This window comes from Adiantum capillus-veneris, chromosome 15 (genome assembly GCF_014529385.1).
Source record: "Adiantum capillus-veneris isolate H3 chromosome 15, ASM1452938v2, whole genome shotgun sequence".
In the NCBI taxonomy this organism is placed as follows: Eukaryota; Viridiplantae; Streptophyta; class Polypodiopsida; order Polypodiales; family Pteridaceae; genus Adiantum; species Adiantum capillus-veneris.
In genome coordinates, this window is record NC_140945.1 from 151,516,308 (window position 1) to 151,541,891 (window position 25,584).

At 45.8% G+C, this 25,584-nt stretch overlaps 2 protein-coding genes across 3 annotated transcripts in view; both read right to left on the bottom strand.

Annotated features, from left to right (window-relative positions):
* The window catches only part of LOC147441683 (tRNase Z TRZ1-like), a 135,927-nt gene that overhangs the window by 96,280 nt on the left and 14,063 nt on the right, over nucleotides 1-25,584 (bottom strand). The window lies entirely within an intron of this gene.
* LOC147441684 (uncharacterized) lies at nucleotides 3,713-8,303 on the bottom strand. Its single transcript, XM_086483780.1, has 4 exons — nucleotides 5,219-8,303; nucleotides 4,770-5,115; nucleotides 4,483-4,644; nucleotides 3,713-4,393 (listed from the first exon to the last, which is right to left on the bottom strand). The coding sequence occupies exons 1-4, from the start codon at nucleotides 6,790-6,792 to the stop codon at nucleotides 3,950-3,952; spliced, it is 2,526 nt and encodes an 841-aa protein (XP_086339906.1). The 5' UTR covers nucleotides 6,793-8,303; the 3' UTR covers nucleotides 3,713-3,949.

Here is a 25,584-nt window from a genome sequence, read left to right on the forward strand (position 1 = left end):
AGGAGCATTTTGTATGCAGATGCACAGCATATGAGGAGATCAGAGGCAGATACCCGACCTTGTTTGCAGATCAGCCCACCTTACATCAGATTCTTGAGTCCAGAGACCAGCGACAGTTCGGCCGCTTCTTCATAGAGGCACAGCAACACAGGGACTCTCTCCTTCAGACATCATGAGTCGTGAGAGACGGGCGCCAGACACAGCTCACAGACTTCTTCCAGAGGGACACAGTAGTACCACCATCCTAGACTACTCAGAGAGGAGTGACTCTACAGCAGGCTGAGGAGGTCCGAGCTCGCAGGCGTCCACGTCCCCACGGACGTAGGGCACCCCGACTTCACCAGAGAGAGATCCAGGAGATTCATGAGCGCTACTACAAATCTCTAGAGGAGAGACGCATCCGGGCTTTTGCCAGCCGCCATCCTACGAGGATTGTTCACACCTCACCCACCCATGCATCATGTCTTACACCCTGATTACGGGACTGGATGGAGCTAAAGATATGATAGCACTTTCTCTCATGATTGTATTATGTATATACCCCAGCATATAGGATTGCATTTTTCCCTGGTTTAGAGCTCCACCCCCCCTTACCCTTGTACCACCTCCCTTCTCTCCCAATCATTACACAGGATAGCTATTTTTTGCTTTGTACCTTTTATCCTACACAGGATATCCAGAGGACATTTAAGTCTTACCCCCATGTACTTTGATTTGTCTCATAGATCGGCCTCTTATGGACGTAAAAATCTCTCTCTCTCTCTCTCTCTCTCTCTCTCTCTCTCTCTCTCTCTCTCTCTCTCTCTCTCTCATACCCTCTGATTGCACATGAGCATAGCCATTGTCTGCTAGTTGTAGGCATTGGGGAGTGTTCCCATATAGTTGCATTAGTACCTAGCTTAGGTATTTATTCGCATGTGGAGAACCTCTTATAAGTGAGTTTATTAACTCATTAAAAAGTGACATTTTAAGAAATTGTGGGTTTTAAGTGGCATTGCCCGACCCAGCTTTAATCCCATATATAAGGGGTCGCTTCTCAAGATAAGTCAATACCCTCAGTGTGAGCATCAAATATCTACAGTACCTCAGCATCTCTTGCGTTTTTACACCAGATCAGCCAACAGCACCCCATCAGCTGTCACAAATCAGTGACGTGGCTACCCTGTACACACACACACACCCACCTCCGAATTCTGACGTGGCTGCCTGCTGCTGAAAACAGCCTGCGGAGGCAGAACTGCTGACGTGGCTCTGCAACGTACGGACAACCCACAAAACACGATGCAAATCACGGAAAGCAGTACGGACGTTTCTGCTTTTTGGCTGCGTTGGATTCTACGCAAGGAGATAGAGAGAGAGAGAGAGAAAGCTTTTAATTTTAAGGCTTGCTCTATTTTGCCTATCCAAGGGACTTGAGAGAGAGAAACCTCCTTTGCTTTATTTACTGAAGAGCTTTTGATTCTCCGCTTTGGGGCTCTCTTTTGGCATCCCTTGTAAACCTTTAAATAAGTGGGCAGGCCCCCTCAGAGCATCTGGACGCAGAGTCTGAGAGTGAGAGCCTCCCACTCGATTGTACTTGAGTTGCAGATTAATACAAAAAGAAATACAGAAAGGGGCGCCAATCTTTGGGGCCAATATCTCTAGGCACGGAACTCCGCCGGGCAAGTGTCGAATCAATTGTAAACTGTGAACTGTTTTGAAGTGATTTAAAGTGGTGTCGCGGTAGATTCTCGACTTGGAGTGTCCAAGTCTATTACAGTGGTATCAGAGCACGACCGATTTCTCGCTTCAGGTAGTGATCAGTCGACTTCCTCTGCATCCGGAGATGCGGGAAGAGATCACAACGAAGATTCACGCGAGGAGTATGGCCCGCCTCTGGCTACTCATGCGGAGCTCAAAGGGATGGAGCGTCGACAATTGATCGGCGATGCAACAAAGATGATGCTTAATTTTGCGAAGGACCCGAAATTTGCAAAATATATGAGCCACACTTCTCTTGATGAGGTGCACACACAATGGCGGCAGCCCACAGAACCACCCCTCAAACCGGCTCGGAGGAAACCTCCTAGTCCAAGGATGTATACAGAGCAAGAATTAGAAGAGGTAGTTGATGCACGAATTGCTTAGCTTTTTGACGCGCAGAACAAAGCTAAAAAGCACGACAAAAAGCAGAAGAAAGGCACTGACTTCCGGGTTATTTGGGTCATCATTCTACTTTTGAATCGGCAAGAAAGCAAAAGAAGCGTGTTCGATTTGAAGGAGTACCCAGTTCTGCTTCTTCTTCTTCTGGGAGTTCTTATAGCTGCTCTGACTCGAGTGAAGAAGACAAAAAAGGCAAAAAGCGAAGCAAAAAGCAAAGCTTCGGAAAGGGCAAGAAAAAGGCAAAGAAGCCTAAATCTCGCCCCGTGGTTGACAGTTTTACAGAGGACTTGTCTTCGGATAGTTCAGACTCTGATGACAGCAATTTTTACACAAAGAAGAAGAATTTTTATAAAGCCAATCAATATGACTTTCTGGAAGATAAAAGCAAGAAAGTCCGAGAGTTTAAGGAAGATGGTCAGTTATAGAGATGCTTCAAAGGCTTTGTCTTTTATACAGCAGTTTGACATAGCTTTCTCGGGAGGGCGTTACTCAGAGCACTCTAAGATTCGGGGGGCTGCCTCTTACTTTAAGGAGAATGCTCGAACCTGGTGGTTCACGCTTCTATTAAACAAGACAACACCAGTTAAATGGCTGAAATTCAAAAGGCTTTTTATTTTTTCATGGGTGACTCGAGAGTATGAACGCGACATACGAACTGCTTGGAACCATCTTCGGATGACCAAGAAAGATACGGTGGACGCTTATTGCGAGAGATTCTGGAGCTCTTTTCTACCCGCCTCTTCATTTAAGAAGATCTCGTTCAAGGAACAGATTGAGCGGTTTACCTTGGATCTTCCTACAGAGATCCGAGATCACTGCTTGGAACAAAAGTCAGCTTCCATTCAGGAGTTGACGAGTCATGCGAAACGGGGTTTTGCCATTCACTCGGGCAGTTTGACCTACCCCACAGATGAAATCATGACGCAAAGGGCCGAACAGACTTCGACAAATGGAAGTAGAAAGAGGAAGAGCAATCCAAAAAAGAAAGAAAAGGATGCACGACCCAAACTCACTCCTCGAGAGAGAGCTCTCTACATCAAGGAGGGGAAGTGCTTTGGATGCGGGGAAACTGGGCATATCTCTGCGAAGTGCCCTAAAAAGGCACAAAAAGAACAGAACGACAAGGACGAAGAAAGGCCTGAGAGTTCGAGAGCAGCTGAGGAACGTGGAAGAAAAGGCAAGATGAAAACATGACTGGTTCCAGATTGCGTGGGTGCTCATCCCAGCACGATGGACGAGTACAGAACTTTGCCGAGCTTAAGGCAAAGTGAAAGACCAAGAAGCCCTAATCTTCTTTGATGGAGGAGCCAAGGCCAACTTCATTTCACCGAAATTGGCGGCACGGCTCGAGATCACTCCCAAGGTGGAAAGGTACGTAGTGTACGGTACGGTTTAGGTACGTACGGAACGTACTTCCGTACTGAACCAACCTTTAGGTACGTGATAGGTACGTACCATTTGTAAAAAAAGACAATTATACTAAATTTAAGTTCACAGACCTTTCAAAATTCAGCCTCATTAACAATGCAATGCTTAAAATGAACATATTGATCAAAAAACTTAATGACTCGAGATTCAATACTCAATGAGAAAACCAATGACCATAAATCATAAGACCAAATAACAACTACAAAGTTCAAACATCATGTCCATGGCATTAGCCAGAAGTGGGCATATACCATACAAACTGAATCAAGATCCAAAACAAAGTACTGTGAAATACTACAATGCCATAATAACAATAAAAGTCTGCTGCAGCCTGTCCTCCAAAGCATGAAGTCACCAGTGTGCACTAAGACGTGCGGCCTCAAAAGTCTAAGTCAGATGCGGAAGATGAATCGTCGGTAGAGAGCAAGCCCCCATCATCAAGGACATTGCCCTCCTCATCAAACTCAGGGTCAGGCTCAGCATATGTCAACTCTCGTACAAGCACATCTGCACCACAAGCCTCCTCAGGCATATCAGCAATCTCTGCATGGATGAGCCGGACAGCTTCATTCGCTCGCCTGCGAATGGAGCGAATAGGAAGCTTCCCCCTGCGAATACTCTCTCGTCTCACAGTGTCTGGATCTCCTCCCACCGTGCGTAGAGGAAGGCTAAGAGCTCGTGCACGTGATCTAGTCACACGACGATCCACGCTCTCGAGCTCTCTATGCAGCTCTCTGAGAATCTGCTCCTGCTCGTCTCTAATCTGTCGGTCCACCTCCTCTGGTCTAGGATCATCTACCATTTTCAGCTCTGTCGCATCAACCTGTTGAAGAGTAAAATAAAGTTAAGCTGACTTATTTATGGCATATGCTTGCAGGTTGAGTTTACAGTGGCCAACATCAAGGTAATTACCTGTTTGGGTTGCCCCAAAGAATGGTAACTCCGCACGAGCCTCATGTTGGCTCTGCAATACACCAACTTCTCCAACTGAGAAGTGCTAAGCCGATTTCGAATCTTCGTGTGTATGAGAGAGTAAGCACTCCAATTGCGCTCACATGCTCCAGCCGAGCAATCCTGCTCAGTGATCAAGCAAGAGCGCAATCATCAGCAAGAGAGTGACAAGTGTCAAGTAATATAAAGATGAAGTTAGAAGTTTAAAATGATATATACAATGTAATCATGGATGGCAGTTTCCTAACCTGGGAAAGGATACGAAGAGCAATGGGTGAGAGGTTGGAAAGACCAACTCTCCCATACGAGTGCCACCACGTCAAAGGATACTTTGTGGCTTCCTTCCTCAAAGAAAAGGCTCTCGTGAAAGAAGCGCCAATGCCATTCATGTAGTTGGTGAATTCCTTGTCTATCCCAAGCTGATCATCCTCTGAAAACATGAGCCCAACATACTCTGATTGTTTTGTGCTAAGCAAGGTATCACTCCATAGCTCTGGCGACCTGTAGAGAGGATGAAGCATGGCAGCCATCGCATGTATGGGACGGCTCATGAAAGTCCAGCGGCTCTCAACACATCCCAATAAATCTGATCGGCTGAAATATCAAAACAACTTGTCAATACAAGTTAACTGTTATAACTTAGACTTGATGGTTAAAATAGACAAGTTACAACCATTAGAACATGAGGAACCCTTACCGATCAATAGTCAACAGATCGCATTTGGAAACGTAGTCTTTCATCTGCATAAACAGATGATAGACTAGTCCCAAGGTCGATCCCTCCATATCCGTCAATCGAAGGAGGACGTAGACTGGCTTGAGTGCCACTGAAAGAGCGTGCACTTCCTGCCAAAAGCTCTCATCAAGGATCCGCCTCTGCAAGTATTTTGTAGATTCATCCTGCGATCTTGACATGCCTCGCCATTTTGGATCCACCACTGTCTGTAGTAGTGGATCTCTAAGTTTGTAGAGCCTCTGTAAAACCAAGTAAATGTAGGCAAACCTGGTTTTTGAAGGTCGAACCATATCCAAAGTGCTATGGCTGCGGAAGATAGCAAGAGCCTGATGTTTCTTGCGAAAGAATGTGGTGACCTTGACTACATCTGCAACTATGGGCTGCACCCATGAAAGTTTGCCAATATCCTCCATGAGCAAATCCAAACAATGTGCAGCACATGGAGTCCACACTATGCCAGGAAAATGTTGCTCCACCATAAATCCCATTGCCTTGCAATTAGCTGCATTATCTGTCACCACCTGCACAACATTCTCCTTGCCAACCTCCTCTATGGCTGTTTTGATGTGACCAAAAATAAACTCAGCCGTGATCTTTTCCCCTAGTTTTCCTGCATCCACAGCACGCAAGAAATAGGTGCCCAAAGCAGAAGACACAAGAATATTGATTATGTGTCGTCTGTGTATGTCTGCCCAACCATCAGAGATAATGGTGCATCCAAACTCCTTCCATCCAGCTTTCACAGGAGTAAGCGCCTTGTCAATTAAGGCCTTTTGTTCATCTAACATAGTGGTGCGCATCTTTGTGTAATCAAGACCTGTCCATGTCTCAGTAGGCCCCACCTGTGCAATGGCTTTTACCATTCTTTTCCACTGATCTGCGCGCAAAACATTGAAAAATATGTTGCACTCAATAAGAGTGCAACATATCTCCATCTCTGCCACCCTCTGACGCTCTTTCACCCAAGCCTGAGAAGAGATGCGACTAGGCAAAGTGGTCTGCGTTGATGTTTCAGATGTACCTTTTTCACGTGGCAAGGAATCCTCACCTTCACCACCAACACGTGCTCTCTTCCTGGAAGTAGGGGGTTGCATGGAGGCCGAACCTCCTCCAACCTCTGTCTCCGCACCTAAAGACTCCAGCTCTCCAACAAAAGCATCATGTAAAGCATCCTGTGTGCTGGGAGCACCTCTCAAAGCAGGAGCACCAACAGGAAAATACTCTTGAATAAGTTGCTCCCTCATAGGTGGTGGTATTTTCTCACATGCACCAATCTGATCAGTGCACCCGATGCTTGTCAAGTGCTTTTTGACTCGCGTAATAGTGCTGGTGTATTGGTCCCCACAATACTTGCATTGCCATAAGCGTGTACCAGAACCTTGCTGAGAAGTGGTCGTGATGATCCTCAAAACATTGGTGTGGAGCGACCAGTTGGGGTTGGTTTTACGCGGCATAATGAATCCTCCACATTGCAAATGCAAAAGAGTGCACGCACATGAGAAGTACGGAGTGCGAGAGAAGAGTACGGAGTGCATGGTGGCAGAAGCAGTACCTTTTCACGCGCGTAGCTCGGCTCTGCAAGACTCTGTGCACTGCTCTGCAGACTTCTCTGTAACAGAACAGAGACTCTTTTGCTACAGTGGTCGATTAAAAAAGCCTAAGGCTTCCCCCCTTCACACTAATAAGCCTAGCTGGAAGCGCTCCCTAGCGGAATTTGTCCGAGCAAAAAACGCCCAAAAAAAAAATTTATGCCAAACTGTACCGTACCGTACCGTATGGTTGTACCGTACGGAAAGGTACCGTACGTACGTACGGATTCACTCCCGATCGGATGGGACCACTTGCAAAGACAGTTCTAGCGGCACCCAACAAGGACGTAGCCATTACACCTGTCATTCGCAAACTACAGTTGCATTGTCAGGGGTATTTAGGGCATGAGAACTTTTACATAATGCCTTTGGAAGGTCGTGATGTCCTCTTGGGAATTCCCTAGTACCACAAGAACAACGCTGTGGTCGACTATCGGGCGAGGAAAGCGACTTTGACCATAGAGAAGAGCAGAATCGTTGTACTCGATGTAAAACTTAAGGGCGAGTCTGTCCCTATTGTATCGGCTTCAGCCATTTCAAAGTTAATGAAATCCAGTCTGTTTGTTTACTCGATCTTTTTGAAAGAGTTGAGTGATGAGGATAGGACAAATATGTCTGAACTTGATAAAGAACGCCAAGATTTTCTCCACGCTCATGCCGATAGCTTCTCAGAGGGCTTGCCAAGCGAGTTACCACTTGCTCGTCCTGAACATCATACCATTGATCTGATACCTGGAAGCACACCACCGAACCGGCCAACTTACTATGTGAGTGTCACGTGACACATCCAACCCTATGTGTCCGTGGACAAGCTACAGCATGATTAGGGTTCAGTCACTCCAGTCAAGTCTAGATTAGCAGTGATCTGGCACTTTTGTGAGTCTATTCGTAGACCGTGCATGCCCAGTCACTTAGCATAGATGCATATCCTCCGGTTGCACACAGCATGATCATCAGTACTCCCTTCAGAATCCATCAGGTTCAGTCAGGCGAATTTTCCAGTGCATTTAGCCTATTTTCCCTATTTTGGACATTTTTCACTTATTATTTTTAAGTGACTTTCCAACAAAAGTAGGTAGGACAATTTTGCTAAGTTAATATATAAGCAAACCCAACTTAGCACAATTGGGCAGATGAGCAAGGAGCACAGTAGGCTTCCCAAGCAACAGGTGCTCCCTCCCTCTCTCAACAAGAACTTCGTCAAGCATGTCTTGGTGAGGCCACTCCACCATCAGCCCAGAGTTTTAGCATCGCCATACACTCTCCATCATTGGCGTTTTCTCCCCCAGCAAGCCATCGCCATCAAGTTCCCCTGCTTGGCGTTTTTCCCTACCAAAGGCAGCCTTCCCCTAGCGTTTACTAACGCTAGCAACCCCTGCAAAGGAGCAGCGTTTTCAGCCACAAAAACGCCAGCAAGACCTGCAAATCTTCAGCGTTTTCAACCTACGACAACAGTCCTAAAAACGCAGCTTGACAGAGCCAGATCCTCAGCGTTTTTGCCACCGTACGAGCCTCGACAAAACCAGAGATTTTCAGCCATAAAAACAGCAGATAGAAGAGCATAGAATTCAGCCCTAAAGTCTTCATCTTCATCATCGGCATAGTCCCCGTTTGCATCAGCCCATGCATCATCATTGTACACCTTTGTGCAATCAAAAGTAGACCACTCTCGCCGACGAGAGTGGGGCCTTCGGAGAAGGGTTTTACAAACTCTCGGGTGTCGTATCTCTCTTCTCTCTTTCTCTCAGTCTCATACACTTGCACGCACAATATCCACTCACTTTGTTCGTGATCATAGCACTCCATAAAGACGAAAGGTTCTCTCCTTCCCTGAGAACTAAAAGGAACCTTGAGCAAATATAGATCACTAATCTTGAGAAAATACAGCATTCATTCCGCTGCACCTTACATTGGTATCAGAGCTTTGGAAGAGTTCTGTACTACTCAAGGGAAGAACCACATGAATTTTTTTGCTTGTTGCCGTCGCAAGAACCCAAGTTTGCTTGGGCGTGTCGATTCCTAATCGTGTTTTGTTGAAGAGTGACACGAATCCCAAGAAAGAAGGGCTTGTCCAGCCTCCCCTTGTGTCTCTTTTCACTCATTAAGAGCGGACCGTGCACTTAGCGGCCGGCCAATCGACGTGAGGTGGGAAAAAGCAACGTTGGTGTGAGCGCAAGGCAGCCAAGGGGGCCCGCAGAAAGGAGTAGAACTCGGGTGAAGAGAAGATCCTTCTCCAACGCGATTTGCAAGCGAAAGAAAACCTCAAGAACCTCAAGCACCTCAAGAACCTCAAGCACCTCAAGAACCCAAGATTCTCACGAATCAAGAACCTCAAGAACCTCAAGACCCTTAAGAACCCAAGTTCCTCGCGAACTTAAGAACCCAAGATCATAGTGCATGGTCGTCACCCGAAGCGGAATGGATACTTCGCATACAGGTGATGAGCATGAGAGAGGCGACGAAGACTCTTCCCCACCAGGAGATGATTTCTTCAACCCTCCCCCTTCGCCATCTACGCCACCAAGTGCACCAAACCCTATGGAGGCAATGGTCAAGCGAATGATGGCCATGATGGATAGACAAGAAGCAAATCGCCTTGCTCAGGATCGTGAGCGCGACGAAAGAAACGCAAAACTTGCCGCACAACAAGAAGACAATCGCCTTGCTTTAAAACTCGAGCGCAACGAACGCAAAGAACGGAAACAACAAAGAAAGGCGGACGAGGCGACAAGAAACGCGGCCTTGGAGGCCGATCGTACAGCTCAAAAATTGGCTTTGGAGACCGAGCGTGAAGCTCAATGAGAGCTACGCACTCAAGAATTGCTTCAACAAGCGCTAGCCTCGAAAACCGAACCACCCAAAGATCGTGGGAGTTCCTCAAGTGGCACAAGCCACGATGCGGATTCCAACCATCTAGTCACAGAAAAGTTGATTTTCAATAAGTATGACGGTAAGATCGATGCTACGGTTATTCATTCTTGGTTGCATCAATTTAATGCTTATTTTGCGACAACTAAGAAGACAAGAAATAGCAAAGTTTTGACGGCAGCTATGTACCTTGCCGGTGATGCCATCAATTGGTACCACGCATGGCAAGAGGCACAGCTAGCCGCGCACCTAGAGGAAGCCGACGGATTCACGCCCCTTTCCTTCAATTGGACTGATTTCCAAGACAAGCTCAAGGCGCGGATTATGCCACCTCAGTACCTTGCACGATTGAAGGACGATTGGCGCGCTCTCAAGCAAAATGGTATGCCGGTTATGTCTTTTTCTAATCGTGTACTCAATTACGAAAATCGGACGATGAGCGCAAAGAGGCTTTTCTCTTTGGATTGGACGAGTATATCGAGTACGATGTCAAGGTTCTCGATCCAATCGATCTCAACAAGGCGGTAGCAATTGCTCTCACACAGGAGATGAAGCACAACAAGGGAAAGCGTAAGGAGAACAAGACTTCCACAAGTACCTCGCAGACTTCTCAGAACCCTCAGAACGGTAAGAACGGTAAGAATGGTAAGAATGATAACTCTTCTAACCAATCTTCCAACAGTCTCTCATCAAAGAATTCTTCCAATAAATCTAAGGGTAAGGCTAACACAATTGCTAAACCTAAGGTTACTCCAGATGAAAAGGTAGCACAAGGAACTGTAGGAGGATACATCACGTCGAAAGAGCAAAGCACTTATTCTAAGGAAGGTCGTTGTTTTTATTGTCACATTAAGGGTCACATAAAAACAGCATGTCCTAAGCTTGAAGCTAATGAATCTAAAGAACCCACAGCACCCACTTCCTCTGTCAATGCGATGAATGATAACACCAGTGTGTCCCAAGTTTCTCAGGACCCTCCCATTGATGATTCTCTCATTAAATGTTATGGTCGTACGTCGGGGCACCGTTTTGTCGTATTGTTTGACCCAGGTAATATGCATGATGTGATCAGTTCCTCTCTTGTTGAGAGAGCCCGCCTCGAAGTTAGTCCGAGATCTCCTATCGAGGTCTCTGGCTTTCATCCCGGTATGGACGCTCTCATCACGAAGGAGTGCCTTGATGTGTTGTTTGCAATTCAACAGACTGCCTTCACTAGAAGATTTGTTGTGTCTCCTCTCTCAGGATGTGATATGATTTTGGGCATTAAATGGTTTCGTGATACTAAGGCTCTCATTGATTTTGAGGCTAACACTTTAACTCTCAATGCCAAAAGTGATTCTCCTATTGTCATTCATGGAGAGGACATTGCTCATTCTCCATCTCTAATTGCTAATATGCAGGACAAGATTGAAAGGATTCGGGAAAAGGAGACTCTCTCAGTCTCTTCTTCTCCAAAGCATGATACCCAGGATTTGCATGATTGTATGAAGCATGATGAGGAATTGAATGATATTGATTTGCATGATGATTTGATTGACCATGATTTGCATGATGATTTGGATGATAAAGACAAGCATGATGATTTGCATTATCAAGATGTGATTGTTCACAAGGATGATGTGTTAGTGGATGCTTTTTCTAGCAAAGCTAACCTCGTTGTAAAATTGGATCAATCACTACGAACCGATCTTGGCTTTCGAGTCGAGGTCTAAAGAACCCCCACAGGACGATTCGATCATTCAAAAAGAAGTGATCTTGGCTCTCGAGCCTAGGTCAACAGAACCCTCACAGGAAGTAATATGTGTTCGCATGATTGATACGCACGCATTGTTCGAGTGTTTCATTCGTGATCGTTTCCTGTATTTTAGTCAGCATCGTTATGTGATCCCTTTTCCTAGGCATGACATATTGTATGTTGAGCACGTTTCTCTCATGGATGAGCATGAATGTATGCGGATTTTTCGTAAAAAGTTGAAAAGTTTGTATGTAAGGAAGTCACATTCCATGTCTCTTCCTTGGCACGACACAGTTTCCAAACGAGCACATGAAAGTATGAGCACCAAGCATAGGCATTTCCGTTGTGAATTACCACAGTTGATTGATTTAGATCAGAAACACAAGATTCGATCTCATTGTTTGCATGTGTTTGATGAACGGGTTGTCACTCCGTCTCTATGTTCATCTACGTTGCATGCACAGTCTTTGAGAAAGACAAGATTTTTTCCCTTCACTTTACATGGAATGTGTATGTTCATGGTTTTGTGTTTGAAGTGGTTTAAGGAATTTTCAGCCATGGAGATTCTTGAAGAAGAAAGAAGCAGGTCTCTAGACGAAGTTGAAGCAACGAAGGAGCCATAGAAGACTTTGTTGGCGTTTTCAGCCACAAAAACGCCAGCAAGACCTGCAAATCTTCAGCGTTTTTGCCACCGTACGAGCCTCGACAAAACCAGGGATTTTCAGCCATAAAAACAGCAGATAGAAGAGCATCGAATTCAGCCCTAAAGTCTTCATCTTCGTCATCGGTATAGTTGGTCTTGCTGGCGTTTTCAGCCACAAAAACGCCAGCAAGACCTGCAAATCTTCAGCGTTTTCAACCTACGACAGCAGTCCTAAAAACGCAGCTTGACAGAGCCAGATCCTCAGCGTTTTTGCCACCGTACGAGCCTCGACAAAACCAGGGATTTTCAGCCATAAAAACAGCAGATAGAAGAGCATCGAATTCAGCCCTAAAGTCTTCATCTTCGTCATCGGCATAGTCCCCGTTTGCATCAGCCCATGCATCATCATTGTACACCTTTGTGCAATCAAAAGTAGACCACTCTCGCCGACGAGAGTGGGGCCTTCGGAGGAGGGTTTTACAAACTCTCGGGTGTCGTATCTCTCTTCTCTCTTTCTCTCAGTCTCATACACTTGCACGCACAATATCCACTCACTTTGTTCGTGATCATAGCACTCTCCATAAAGACGGAAGGCTCTCTCCTTCCCTGAGAACTAAAAGGAACCTTGAGCAAATATAGATCACTAATCTTGAGAAAATACAACATTCATTCCGCTGCACCTTACAGTGAGCCGAGCCCAGAACGAAGAAATTATGAACCAAGTGAAAGACCTCTTGGAAAAGGGTCTTGTCCAGCCTAGTACTTCACCGTACTGCTCTCCACTGTTGTTGGTTTTGAAGAAAGACGGATCTTGGAGAATGTGCATCGATTATAACAAAATCACCATCAAGAACAGATTTCCGATTCCTAGAATCGATGATATACTTAACCGGCTTTAGGGATCCTCGTGCTTTAGCAGGATCGACTTGAAAAGTGGATATCATCAGATCCGAATAGCGCCGAGAGACGTCTACAAGACAGCCTTTGGGATGACTTTTGGGTTATTTGAGTTTTTGGTGATGCTGTTTGGCCTAACCAATGCTCCTGCGACATTTAACCGGATGACGGACATGATTTTTTGAGAGCATAGACTATTTGTTGGCACTTTCTTTGACGACATCATTGTTTTCTCCAAGGATGAGGCAAAACATAGAGAACATCTGCTTCAGGTCTTTCAAGCATTACGACATCACAAGTTAGCAATTAATGCAAAGAAAAGTGAATTCTTCCTACCAGAGATACACTTTTTCTGTCAGCAGCAGGAGTGGAGATGGATCCGGCCAAGATAGAGACTATCCGTGATTGGCCTAATTTGAAGAATGTCCAGTAAGTTAGAAGCTTCCTGGGGTTGCGTTCGTACTACAGGCGGTTCATTAGAAAGTTTGCAGAGGTTGCTTCCCCTTTGCATATTTTGACACAAAAAGGAGTCCCTTTCTCGTGGTGACCCACAGAGGTGACTACCTTTGAAACATTGAAAGAGAAATTGACTACGGGACCAGTTTTGACTTTGCCGGACTTGCAGAAGTCATTTGAAGTATATTGTGATGCTTGTGGTCGTAGTTTGGGTGCGGTCTTAATGCAAGAAGGCCATGTCATTGCTTACGAGAGTCGATTGTTCTCAAGGCCGGAATTGACAGCACAAATTTATGAGAAAGAGCTCTTGGCGGTTATCCATGCTCTTACTCAGTGGCGGCATTACCTACTCGGAGCGAATTTTACTGTCTTGAGCAAACCAATTCATCGCATAAAGCAATGTTTCAATCTTGATCCTACTCTCATAAATACTCGAGAATGATTGTCTTGGTTAGACACATGCATATCTCGTGCAGAATAGTAATACGCAGTTTATGAGTTCCTCAAAGATTTAACTTTGATTAAAGACCTGCCCTCTCACTTATAGTTTGAGGGTCTTCTATTAAAAAACTCAGGAGTTAGATTGAATTTCCTTACTCCAAACTTTCTACAAATAGCAACGTATCCTTCGACGAGAGGTAACAAAAATTCGTTGTTTCTGTGTTCAATGCTTCCCGTCCCACTGCAGGAATCAGATTCTATGTACACTAAGGTGTACACTTTCAGCTTTTATTGCTGACTCCACCATCTACTGCAAAGTATCTTGCAGATGCGTCTACAAAATTCGGGCAAAAGTCCTTCGTTGCATTTCTTCATCTTTCCTTCCTCAGAGAGGGTCAAGAGTGGAGCTACCTTGGCAAGAGTGAACCACTACTTGCTTTGACACACTCGTATTCCTATTGGGCAAACCAATCCCAATCTTCTTGGATGCCTTCCTCAAAGCGTAGAGGAAAAACATTTGTTGGAAAATTCAGCCTTGAATTGAATCCAAGTCTTGTTGTAAGTTCCTTGCAGAGCTTTCGTATACCACCAAGTACTTGCAATTCCCCTTGAGGTGTTTGGTCACATGCCTCACCTTCGACGCTTCTGAGAAATTGCCATTTGCAAAGGCAACTTCAAGCTGTCAAATTAAAGCCGTAGCTTTCGGGGCATCTTCCCTTCGTCAAAAGTATCAAACTCAACAGAGTGTTCTGAGGTCTAAAAACATTCTTCATATCCTTCCCGGAATGACGGGATTTCTTGGCTATGGTTCTGGATTGGTTTTCTTGGATATTTTTTGAGTTCTGAAGTATCTTGAGCATTCCGCTCCTCAGATTCTCTAGGTTCTTGAGCATCATGCTCTTTGTCGCCTTCTCAGAGAACCCCAAGTCTTGTGTCGACTTCTTGCAGAGAGAAAAATTTTCCGAACTCTGCGAGCTTTTTCCTCCAGGACTTAGGGTTCCGTGTCACAAGACGGGCACCACGTGCCAATAGAACAGAACAGAACAGACTGAAACAGACTTTTAGCACTTCAATAACAACTGAATTGAGAGAGAGAGAGAGACGACACGCGACACGGAGTGACGGAATTCCACCCCAGAGAGAATTGGCCCCAAACCTTGGCGCCCCTTTCGGTATTTCTTTATATTGCATCAACACAGTACAAGCCAGTACTCCAGACTCTACACCTTCTCCAAGAAGCATGCCAGAGAATCAGCCCTAACCTCATATTTAAAGGCCCTTGGCCTAAAAAGCAATTACAGTGGAAAGCCTTCAAACTTAAAAGCATCGTCCAAAAGCAAAGCCAAAAAGCTGCCAGCGTAAATCACGGAAATCCGTACAGCCTGCCACGTCATCAGCCAACAAAATTTTCGAAAATCTCCCTGCTGCCCTTAGGGTTAGGGTTAGGGTTTCTGCAGTTTTAGGGTTAGCTTTCCAAAATTAGGGTTTGCAAGTTTTAGGGTTAGGGTTTCTAAAATTAGGGTTTCAGTAGTTAGGGTTTTTGGCAGAAATTAGGGTTAGGGTTTCTGCTCTCGAGCAGCCACGTCATCTGTAAGCTGGCTCCATTCTTTAGGCTTTGACACGTCAGCAGTTTGTTACATCTCCCCTTCTTGAAAGAGAGTAATCGTCCGTGATCACAGCATATCTGCAAAACAACTCAAGTTGGCTCAAAAATTTCCGAGGGACATTCCGAGAGACAATCAGTTTACTCTTTTTATTAAGGAATTAGCTTCTCCTTTCTGCTCTTTTGATCAAGGAGTTAGCTTCTCCTTTCGGCTGTTTTGATCAAGGAGTTAGCTTCTCCTTTTTGCTCTTTTGATCAAGGAGTTAGCTTCTCCTTTCGTCCAGATCGGAACTCTTGGCGTAGTAAAATTAGCCATCCCACCCACACGTACTGATCTTCCATGGGTGTCTTGATGCACTAAAATTACATACCCAGGCAATCTCATCCACTTAGGAATATTCAGTAATTGACACATCACAATGCAACACAAATGCTCACATATACAAGTTACAAGACACAACAAACAGCGCCGTTGAGCACTTCCCCGAGACAAACGATCTGCGGTATGAAGCTACTCAACGACTACTTCGTCACTCCCCCCGTAAATAACCTAAAAAGGTCCGGGCCATGAGCTCAGAGGACTGTACAACCAAACGCTCCCCAAACCGCAGTCTGCGTGGCTCGGAGGTTCAAGCATACAACCAAACGCTCCCCATGCATCGGCCTGCGTCGTTCGGAGGTTTTCTAGCATACAACGAAACGCTCCCTGGTCATCGTCCTGTGTCGTTCCGAGGTTCCAACAATACCAAAACAATATTTCTCACTTCACCCGGGAGTAAAAATCACCAATCAATGAAACCAGTATTGAAACCAGAGTCAAACATTTCAAATCGGCACCAAGACAGGTTTAAATGTCACGTGACACATCCAACCCTATGTGTTCGTGGACAAGCTACAGCATGATCAGGGTTCAATCAGTCCAGTCAGTCTAGATTTAGAAGTGATCTGGCACTTTTGTGAGTCTATTCATAGACCGTGCATGCCCAATCATTTAGTGTAGATGCATATCCTCTGGTTGCACGCAACATGATCATAAGCATTCCCATTGGAATCCATCAGAATCCTTCACGGGAATTTTCCAGTGCATTTAGCCTATTTTACCTCTTTTTGACATTTTTCACTTATTATTTTGAAGTGACTTTTGTTGGAAAGTAGGTAGGGCAAATTGAGTAAGTTTGTATATAAGCAAACCTAGACCAGCACTAATTGGCAGAAGAGGCAACAGGAGCCAAGCTCAACAGGCAACTTCTCAAGCAAGACCTTGGCGGTTTTCCCCTCCAAGCAAAGACATCATCGCCTAGCTCCATCCCTAGCGTTTTCAGCATTTGCATCATCGCCAGCAAGTCCCAGTCCTTGGCGTTTTTGCATCAGCAGATCTTCACCGCAAGAAAGCCCAACACCTAGCGTTTCCAAATGGCAGCCCTAGCGTTTTACAAACCAAATCGCCTCCTTTCCTCGCTGGCGTTTTTCAGCAGTAAGGCCTCGGCGAACCAGCGTTTTCAGCCATCTATAGCAGCGATTTTCAGCCCTTAAGAACCTCAGTTTTCAGCCCTAAAACCTGCAGATTTTCAGCGACAAGATCATCAGAAAGCAGCCCTAAAACCAGCGTTTTTGGATTGTAGCAAATTCCAGCCCATAGCGTTTTTGGACAGCAGTAGAAAGATTGCAGATTTCAGCCCTTAGGTCGACTTCGTCATCCCCGTCGTCATGGTCAACATAGCCTACACTTGCATCACTCTCATGCATCACCATTGTACCAGATTGTGCAATCATAAGTAGACCACTCTCGCCGACGAGAGTGGGGCCTTCGAAGGAGGGTTTTACAACGTCTCTGGTGTCATATCTCTCTTCTCTCTCTATCTCTCAGTCTCATACACTTGCACGCACAATGTCCATTCACTTTGTTTGTGATCATAGCATTCTCTCATTAAGAACGGAAGGCTCTCCCTTCCATAAGAACAAAAGGAACCTTGAGCACAGTTCAGAGCACTCATCTTGAGCAAAGCGCAAACATTCATTCCGCAGCACCTAACATTGGTATCAGAGCTTTGGCAGTGTTTTGTATCACTCAAGGAAAGAACCACAAGAATCACAAGAATTTTTTTTGCTCGTTGAGGTCGCACGAACCCAAGTTCGCTTGGGCATGTCGATTCCTAATCCTGTTTTTGAAGAGTGACAGGAATCCCAAGACAGAAGGGCTTGTCCAGCCTCCCCTTGTGTCTCTTTTCACTCATTGAGAGCGGACCGTGCACTTAGCGGCCGGCCAATTGACGTGAGGTGGGAAAAAGCAACCTTGGTGTGAGCGCAAGGCCGCCAAGGGGTGCGCCCGCAGAAAGGAGTAGTACTCGGGTGAAGAGAAGCTTCTTTTCAAACATAGATTGCAAGCGAAAGAAGAACCTCAAGACCTGCAAGAACCTCAAGAACTCAAGAACCCCAAGAACCAAGACCCCCAAGACCCCAAGTTCCTCATGAACTTAAGAATCCAAGACTCCAAGAACCCACAAGATATCCACGACTTCAGTGGATGGTCATCACTCGAAGCGGAATGGATACTTTGCTTGGAGGTGATGACCATGAGAGAGGCGAAGAAGAATTTTCCTCACCAGGAGGTTTTTCCGACCCTCCCCCTTTCCCATCTACATCAAGGATTGCACTAACTCCTATGGAGGCTTTGGAGGTGATGTTTATAGAAAGGAACTTAGAACTCGAAGCAAGAAATGCAAAAAGAATAGCAGAAATAAATCCCAGACACGCGGAAATAAAAGCAGAAATGGATCGCAGGCACGCAGAAGACAAAGCAGAAAGAGAAGCAGAAAAAAAGGCAAGACAAGAACAGCGCGAGCGACACATGTAAGAGTTCTTGCGACTCTTTTCTCAAGTGCCGACACAGATGCAAGAGATTCAGGACGGAGACTCTCTCAGTCTCTTCTTCTCCAAAGCATGACAAACAGGATTTGCATGATTGTGAGCAGCATGATGATTTGAATGACAATGATTTGCATGATGATGATTTGATTGACAATGATCAGCATGATGATTTGTGTAAGGTGCAGCGGAATGGATGTTGTATTTTCTCAAGATTAGTGATCTATATTGCTCAAGATTCCTTTTAGTTCTTAGAGAAGGAGAGAGCCTTCCGTCTTAATGGAGAGTGCTATGATCGCGAACAAAGTGAGTGGATATTGTGCGTGCAAGTGAATGAGACTCAGAGAAGGAGAGAAAAGAGATACGACACCCGAGAGGTTTTTAAAACCCTCCTCCGAAGGCCCCACTCTCGTCGGCGAGAGTGGTCTACTTTGATTGCACAAACGTGTACAATGCGTATGCAATGGACTGATGCAACTTGGACTATGCCAATGACGACCACGGTGATGACGACGACGACTTGATGGCTGAAATCTGTGATCTTCTAATCGCTGAATTCGGGGTTGTCTTGGTGGCTGAAAATGGCTGTTTTACTGCTGTCTTAAGGGCTGAAAATGGTGGACTTGTCGGGGGTCATGCTGATGGCAAAACCGCTGAGGAATTGTACCTGTCAGGCTCCGTTTTAGGGCTGGTTTGTACCTGCTGAAAACGCTGCAAGGGCTGTGGTATCCATGCTGAGAAAATGCTACAAAAACGCAGAAGGGGCAGCAGTACTAGCGTTAGTAAATTGCTGAAAAACGCTGAGGTTGCAGAGTCAAAAACGCTATTGGCTGGGGCTGCTGCTGCTGCTGATGGTTAAAAACGCCAAGAAGAGAACTTGATGGCGATGACTGCAATGAGGGAAAAACGCCAAAGGGAAGGAGTGGATGGCGAGGCTAAGTGCTGGAAAATGCCTGCGAAGATGGAGGTCCAAAAACGCTGGGGGTGCTTGGGGGAGGGGGGTACTGCTGAGAAGTTGCTTGTTGAGCAGGAAGCTCCTGCTGCCTCTTCTGCCACAAAGTGCTAACTTGGGTTTGCTTATATATTAACTTAGCAAAATTGCCCTACCTACTTTTGTTGGAAAGTCACTTAAAAATAATAAGTGAAAATAACCAAAAATAGGAAAATAGGCTAAATGCACTGGAAAATTCCCCTGACTGAATCTGATGGATTCTGAAGGGAATATTGATGATCATGCTGTGTGCAACCGGAGGATATGCATCTATGCTAAGTGACTGGGCATACACGGTCTACGAATAGACTCACAAAAGTGCCAGATCACTGCTAATCTAAACTTGACTGGACTGACTGAACCCTGTTGTGGTGTAGCTTGTCCACGGACACATAGGGTTAAGATGTGTCACGTGACATCCCCTCCTTTTCAAAGTGAGGTACTGGTACCGAACTGTATGGCGTCAAGGGAGATCGCCAACAGCATCCGGAATCCTGAAAGGGACTCTTCGCCGGCCCACTCTGATGTGTAGGTCGTGCGATACTTGAACTTCATAAAGGTCTGCAACGCTTGCTTCTTTGGGCCGCGCCGAAAGCGACACAAAGTCTTTTGTGGCTCCTTCGATGCTTCAACTTCGTCTAGAGACCTGCTTCTTTCGTCTTCAAGAATCTCCATGGCTGAAAATTCCTAAAACCATTTCCAACACAAAACCATGAACATACCCACTCTGTCACAAAACGGGAGCGTACACGAGCACTTAGAAATCTGAAAATTATAATACTTTGCAAAAGGGAGAGAAGGGAGAAGATCGACACAGTATTGGGGACCAGAAGATGGGCTGGTCCCCCCCCGTTAAGAGCAGTGTTACCAGGGAACGCCTCCCTATGGGTTGGGAACGCCGGAACGGCGTTCCGGAGGGTCTTCATGGCCCGGAACGGCCAGACGTTCCGCAGGGGTTTTTGGTACCGGAATGGCCGGCCCGGAACGGCTCGGAACGGCTCGGAACGGCCCGGAACGGCTGGGAATGGCAGATTTTCAGATTTTTGAGCTTTATCTTGTGAGGCTCCCCCTTCTTAAATGCCCTTCCCCCCACCCCTTACCTTCACAGTGCACACAAGCTCTCAAGGGTGAAAGCTCAAGCTCTACCCTCTCGAGTCTCGAGTCTTGACTCTCAAGCTCTAGCCTTGTTAGTCAGCAAGGCTCTCTCTCTCTCCCCCTCTCTCTCAAGCTCTCTCGAGAGTCGAGTCTCCCACTTTTAAGCTCTCTCTCTCTCTCTCTCTCTCTCTCTCTCTCTCTCTCTCTCTCTCTCTCTCTCTCTCTCTCTCTCTCTCTCTCTCTCCGCGTCCCTCCCCCCTCAAGCTCTCAAGCCTATACGACATACGTTGGCCATAGTAAGGTTGAATGGTCTTCAAATCAAGTTTTCTGTGAGTATTAGAGTCAAAGGACTCTGACACTACTATATTTGAATCACACAGAGCTTAAAATTGCATTATTTGGGTGTTTTTATGCCTCCCGTTCCGCGCCGTTCCCGTTCCGGACCCCTCACCGTTCCCCCGTTCCACGGGGGATCCCGTCGCCGTTCCCGTTCCGCGTTCCGGGTAACTATGGTTAAGAGTATTCTTTTATTCAGGGAGAATTCTTATATAAGCACGAGAACCCGAGGAAACCCCTCCGTTCTGTAATCTTAGACTCGTAGGTCGTGCTTTCCCGTAAAGCGCTTGGGCACAAGGACGTTCCTTCCCGTGAGGGACTTAGGCGCGAAGCCGTACTTTCCTGTGAGGGACTTAGGCGTGAAGCCGTACTTTCCCGTAAAGGGCCTTCCCGTAAGACGGGAGATTCCTGCAAAACAAATCACACAGAGTAACAATTCTCAATGCGTATCAACACCTTATACCTGTCGCTCCTTGCTCGGAGAATCGACATCCGTACTCAGTCGTCACGCGAACACTTGCAGTTTCCGTCGCCAGTCTTTGCTCCAGAATCCCAGCGCTTGCACTTCCTGCTGCTTCCGCCTCTCCCAAACTGAAACGCTGGCTACCCTTTTATAGGGTCTGACACCCGGCAGGAATAGGGGTCCAAAAGCAGAGCTTGGCGCTCCTAGAGAGAGGAGAGAGAAAATCGCGTTTTCTAGAGAGAGGAGAGAGAGAGAGAGAGAGAGAGAGAGAGAGAGAGAGATCGCAATTCAGTCCCCCCTGCGTTGGTTTTAGCGCTGGCTTTTTCTATAAGAGCCTTGCCTGCTTTATTTTATTAATAAAGGGGCCGGTCACTTTATAAAATAAAGTGTGAACCTGTTCAAACTTTAAAAACTCACTCAGTTAGTGAAAACAATGCTACACGGACACATTCCAGGCGTCCCCGGGTGCAGGACACGACTCAGATGCAATGCAGACACAGACTCCTCGTGGGAAAACATCTGTCCTCCCGCGACTGTTCTTGCTTTTCGTGAAAAGCTTCATTGAACCCATCTTTATTCTTGTGCTTGCATTCTTACGCGTATTTTCTTACTCAGTTCGGATTTCCTCCTTAGCCTACGGGATGCCCCCTTACCGATGCACCCGTCACCCATCATGTGACGCATCAGAGGCACTCGTAACCCGGCCCTTTCCACCAAACTTACGAAAACTCCTTCACGATGTTTACCGTCACCCATCAAATGACACATCAGAGTTTGTCCGTTCTTGATGGCAGTTCCTGTAGCTACAATCTTTTAACAGTTCTTAGTGCACATAATAAAATATCCTAAAAAAGAGATTAATCATTGAAAATAAGAAAATAGTCCAATTAGCAACACACTCCAGGTAAAGTGAAGGAACAAAATCTTGCCTTCTCTAAAGACTGTGTATGCAATGTAGATGAACATAGAGACAGAGTGACAACCCGTTCATCAAACACATGCAAACAATGAGATCGCATCTTTTCTGTTTGATCGAAATCAATCAACTGTGGCAAATCACAATGGAAATGCCCATGCTTGGTGCTCATACTATCATGTGCTCTTTCTACAACTGTGTCATGCCAAGGAAGAGACATGGGATACGACTTCCTGACATACAAACTTTTCAGCTTTTCATGAACAATCCGCATACATTCGTGCTCATCCATGAGAGAAACGTGCTCAACATTCAGTATGTCATGCCTAGAAAAAGGGATCTCATAACGATGTTGACTAAAATACAGGAAACCGTCACGAATGAAACACTCGAACAATGCGTGCATATCAATCATGCGAACACATAATACTTCCTGTGATGGCTCTTTGAACCAAGGCTCGAGAGCCAAGATCGCTTCTTCGGGATCTATCGAATCTTCTTGTGGGGGATCTGTGAACCTTCACTCGAAAGCCAAGATCGATTCTTGGTGATTGATTGAATCTACAAAGAGGTTAGCTTCGCTAGAAAAAGCATCAACTAACACATCATCCTTGTGAACAATCACATCGTCTTCATGCAACTCATCATGCTTGTGAGAAATCACATCTTGATCATTGAAATCATCATGCTTGTCATTGTCATCCAAATCATCATGCAAATCATTATCCTTCAAATCATCATGCTTCTCATAATCATGCAAATCCTGTGTAACATGCTTTGGAGAAAAAGAGATTGAGAGAATCTCCTTATCCCGAATCCTTTCAACCTTGTCATGCATATTAGCAATGAGAGATGGAGAAGGAGCAATGTCCACTCCATGAAAGACAGTAGGAGAATCACTCTCGGCATTGAGAGTTATAGTGTTAGTCGCAAATTTCATGAGAGCGTCATTATCACGAAACCATCAAATGCCCAAAATCATATCACATCCTGAGAGAGGAGACACAACAAATCTTCTAGTGAAGGCAGTTTGTTGAATTGCAAACAACACATCAAGGCACTCCTCTATGATGAGAGCGTCCATACCGGGATGAAAGCCAGAGACCTCGATAGGAGATCTCGGACTAACTTCGAGGCGGGCTCTCTCAACAAGAGAGTAACTGATCACATCATGCATACTACCTGGGTCAAACAATATGACAAAACGGTGCCCCGACGTATGACCATAACATTTAATGAGAGAATCATCAATGGGAGGGTCCTGAGAAACTTGGGACACACTCGTGTTATCATTCATTTCATTGACACATGTAGTAGGTGCTGTGGGTTCTTTAGATTCATTCGATTCAAGCTTAGGACATGTTCTAATGTGACCCTTAATGTGACAATGAAAACAACGACCTTCTTTAGAATAAGTGCTTTGTTCTTCCGATGTGATATATCCTCCTACAATTTCCTGTGCTACCTTTTCATATGGAGTAAGCTTAGGTTTAGCAATTTTGTTAGCCTTACCCTTAGATTCATTGGAAGAATTCTTTGATGAGATACTGTTGGAAGATTGGTTAGAAGAGTTATCATTCTTACCATTCTTACCGTTCTTAGGGTTCTTAGGGTTCTGAGAAGTCTGCGAGGTACTTGTGGAAGTCTTGTTCTCCTTAGGCTTTCCGTTGTTGTGCTTCATCTCCTGTGCGAGAGCAACCGCAACCGCCTTGTTGAGATCGATTGGATCGAGCACCTCGACATCGTACTTGATATACTCGTCCAATCCAAAGAGAAAAGCCTCTTTTCGCTCATCATCCGGTTTGCGTAATTGGGTACCTAGCTGCAAAACACGATTAGAAAAAGACATAACCGGCATACCATTTTGCTTGAGAGAGCGTCAATCGTCCTTCAATTGTGCAAGGTACTGAGGTGGCATAAACTGCGCCTTGAGCTTGTCTTGGAAATCAGCACAATTGAAGGAAAGGGACGTGAATCCGTCGGCTTCCTCTAGGTGCGCGGTTAGCTGTGCCTCTTGCCATGCATGGTACCAATCAATGGCATCACCGGCAAGGTACATAGCTGTCGTCAAAACTTTGCTATTGCATGTTTTCTTAGTTGTCGCAAAATAAGCATTAAATTGATGCAACCAAGAATGAATAACCGTAGCATCCATCTTACCGTCATACTTACTGAAAGTCAACTTTTCGGTGACTGGCTTGCACCACTTGAAGAACTCCAAGCCAATCTTTGAGCTGTCCGATCGGCTTCCAAAGCCGCGTTTCTTGCCGCCTCTTCCGACTTTCTTAGTTGTTTCCATTCTTTGCGTTCGTTGCGCTCGCGTTCTAAAGCAAGTCGATTGTCTTCTTGTTTTGCGGCAAGTTTTGCGTTTCTTTCGTCGCGCTCGCGATCTTGAGCAAGGCGATTTGCTTCTTGTCTATCCATCATGGCCATCATCTGCTTGACCATTGCCTCCATAGGGTTTGGTGCACTTGGTGGCGTAGATGGCAAAGGGGGAGGGTTGAAGAAATCATCTCCGGGTGGGGAAGAGTCTTCGTCTCCTCTCTCATGCTCATCACCTGTATACGAAGTATCCATTCCGCTTCGGGTGACGACCATGCACTATGATCTTGGGTTCTTACGTTCGCGAGGAACTTGGGTTCTTAAGGGTCTTGAGGTTCTTGAGGTTCTTGATTCTTGAGGGTCTTGGGTTCTTGAGGTTCTTGAGTCTTGAGGGTCTTGGGTTCTTGAGGTTCTTGAGGTTTTCTTTCGCTTGCAAATCGCGTTGGAGAAGGATCTTCTCTTCACCCGAGTTCTACTTCTTTCTGCGGGCACACCCCTTGGCCGCCTTGCGCTCACACCAAGGTTGCTTTTTCCCACCTCACGTCGATTGGCCGGCCTCTAAGTGCACGGTCCGCTCTCAATGAGTGAAAAGAGACACAAGGGGAGGCTGGACAAGCCCTTCTTTCTTGGGATTCCTGTAGGCTGTCACTCTTCAACAAAACACGATTAGGAATCGACACGCCCAAGCGAACTTGGGTTCGTGCGACCGCAAGAAGCAAAAAAATTTCTTGTGGTTCTTCCCTTGAGTAGTACAGAACACTTCCAAAGCTCTGATACCAATGTTAGGTGCAGCAGAATGAATGTTGTATTTTCTCAAGATTAGTGATCTATATTGCTCAAGGTTCCTTTTAGTTCTTAGGGAAGGAGAGAGCCTTCCGTCTTAATGGAGAGTGCTATGATCGCGAACAAAGTGAGTGGATATTGTGCGTGCAAGTGAATGAGACTCAGAGAAGGAGAGAAAAGAGATACGACACCCGAGAGGTTTGTAAAACCCTCCTCCGAAGGCCCCACTCTCGTCGGCGAGAGTGGTCTACTTTGATTGCACAAAGGTGTACAATGCGTATGCAATGGACTGATGCAACTTGGACTATGCCGATGACGACGATG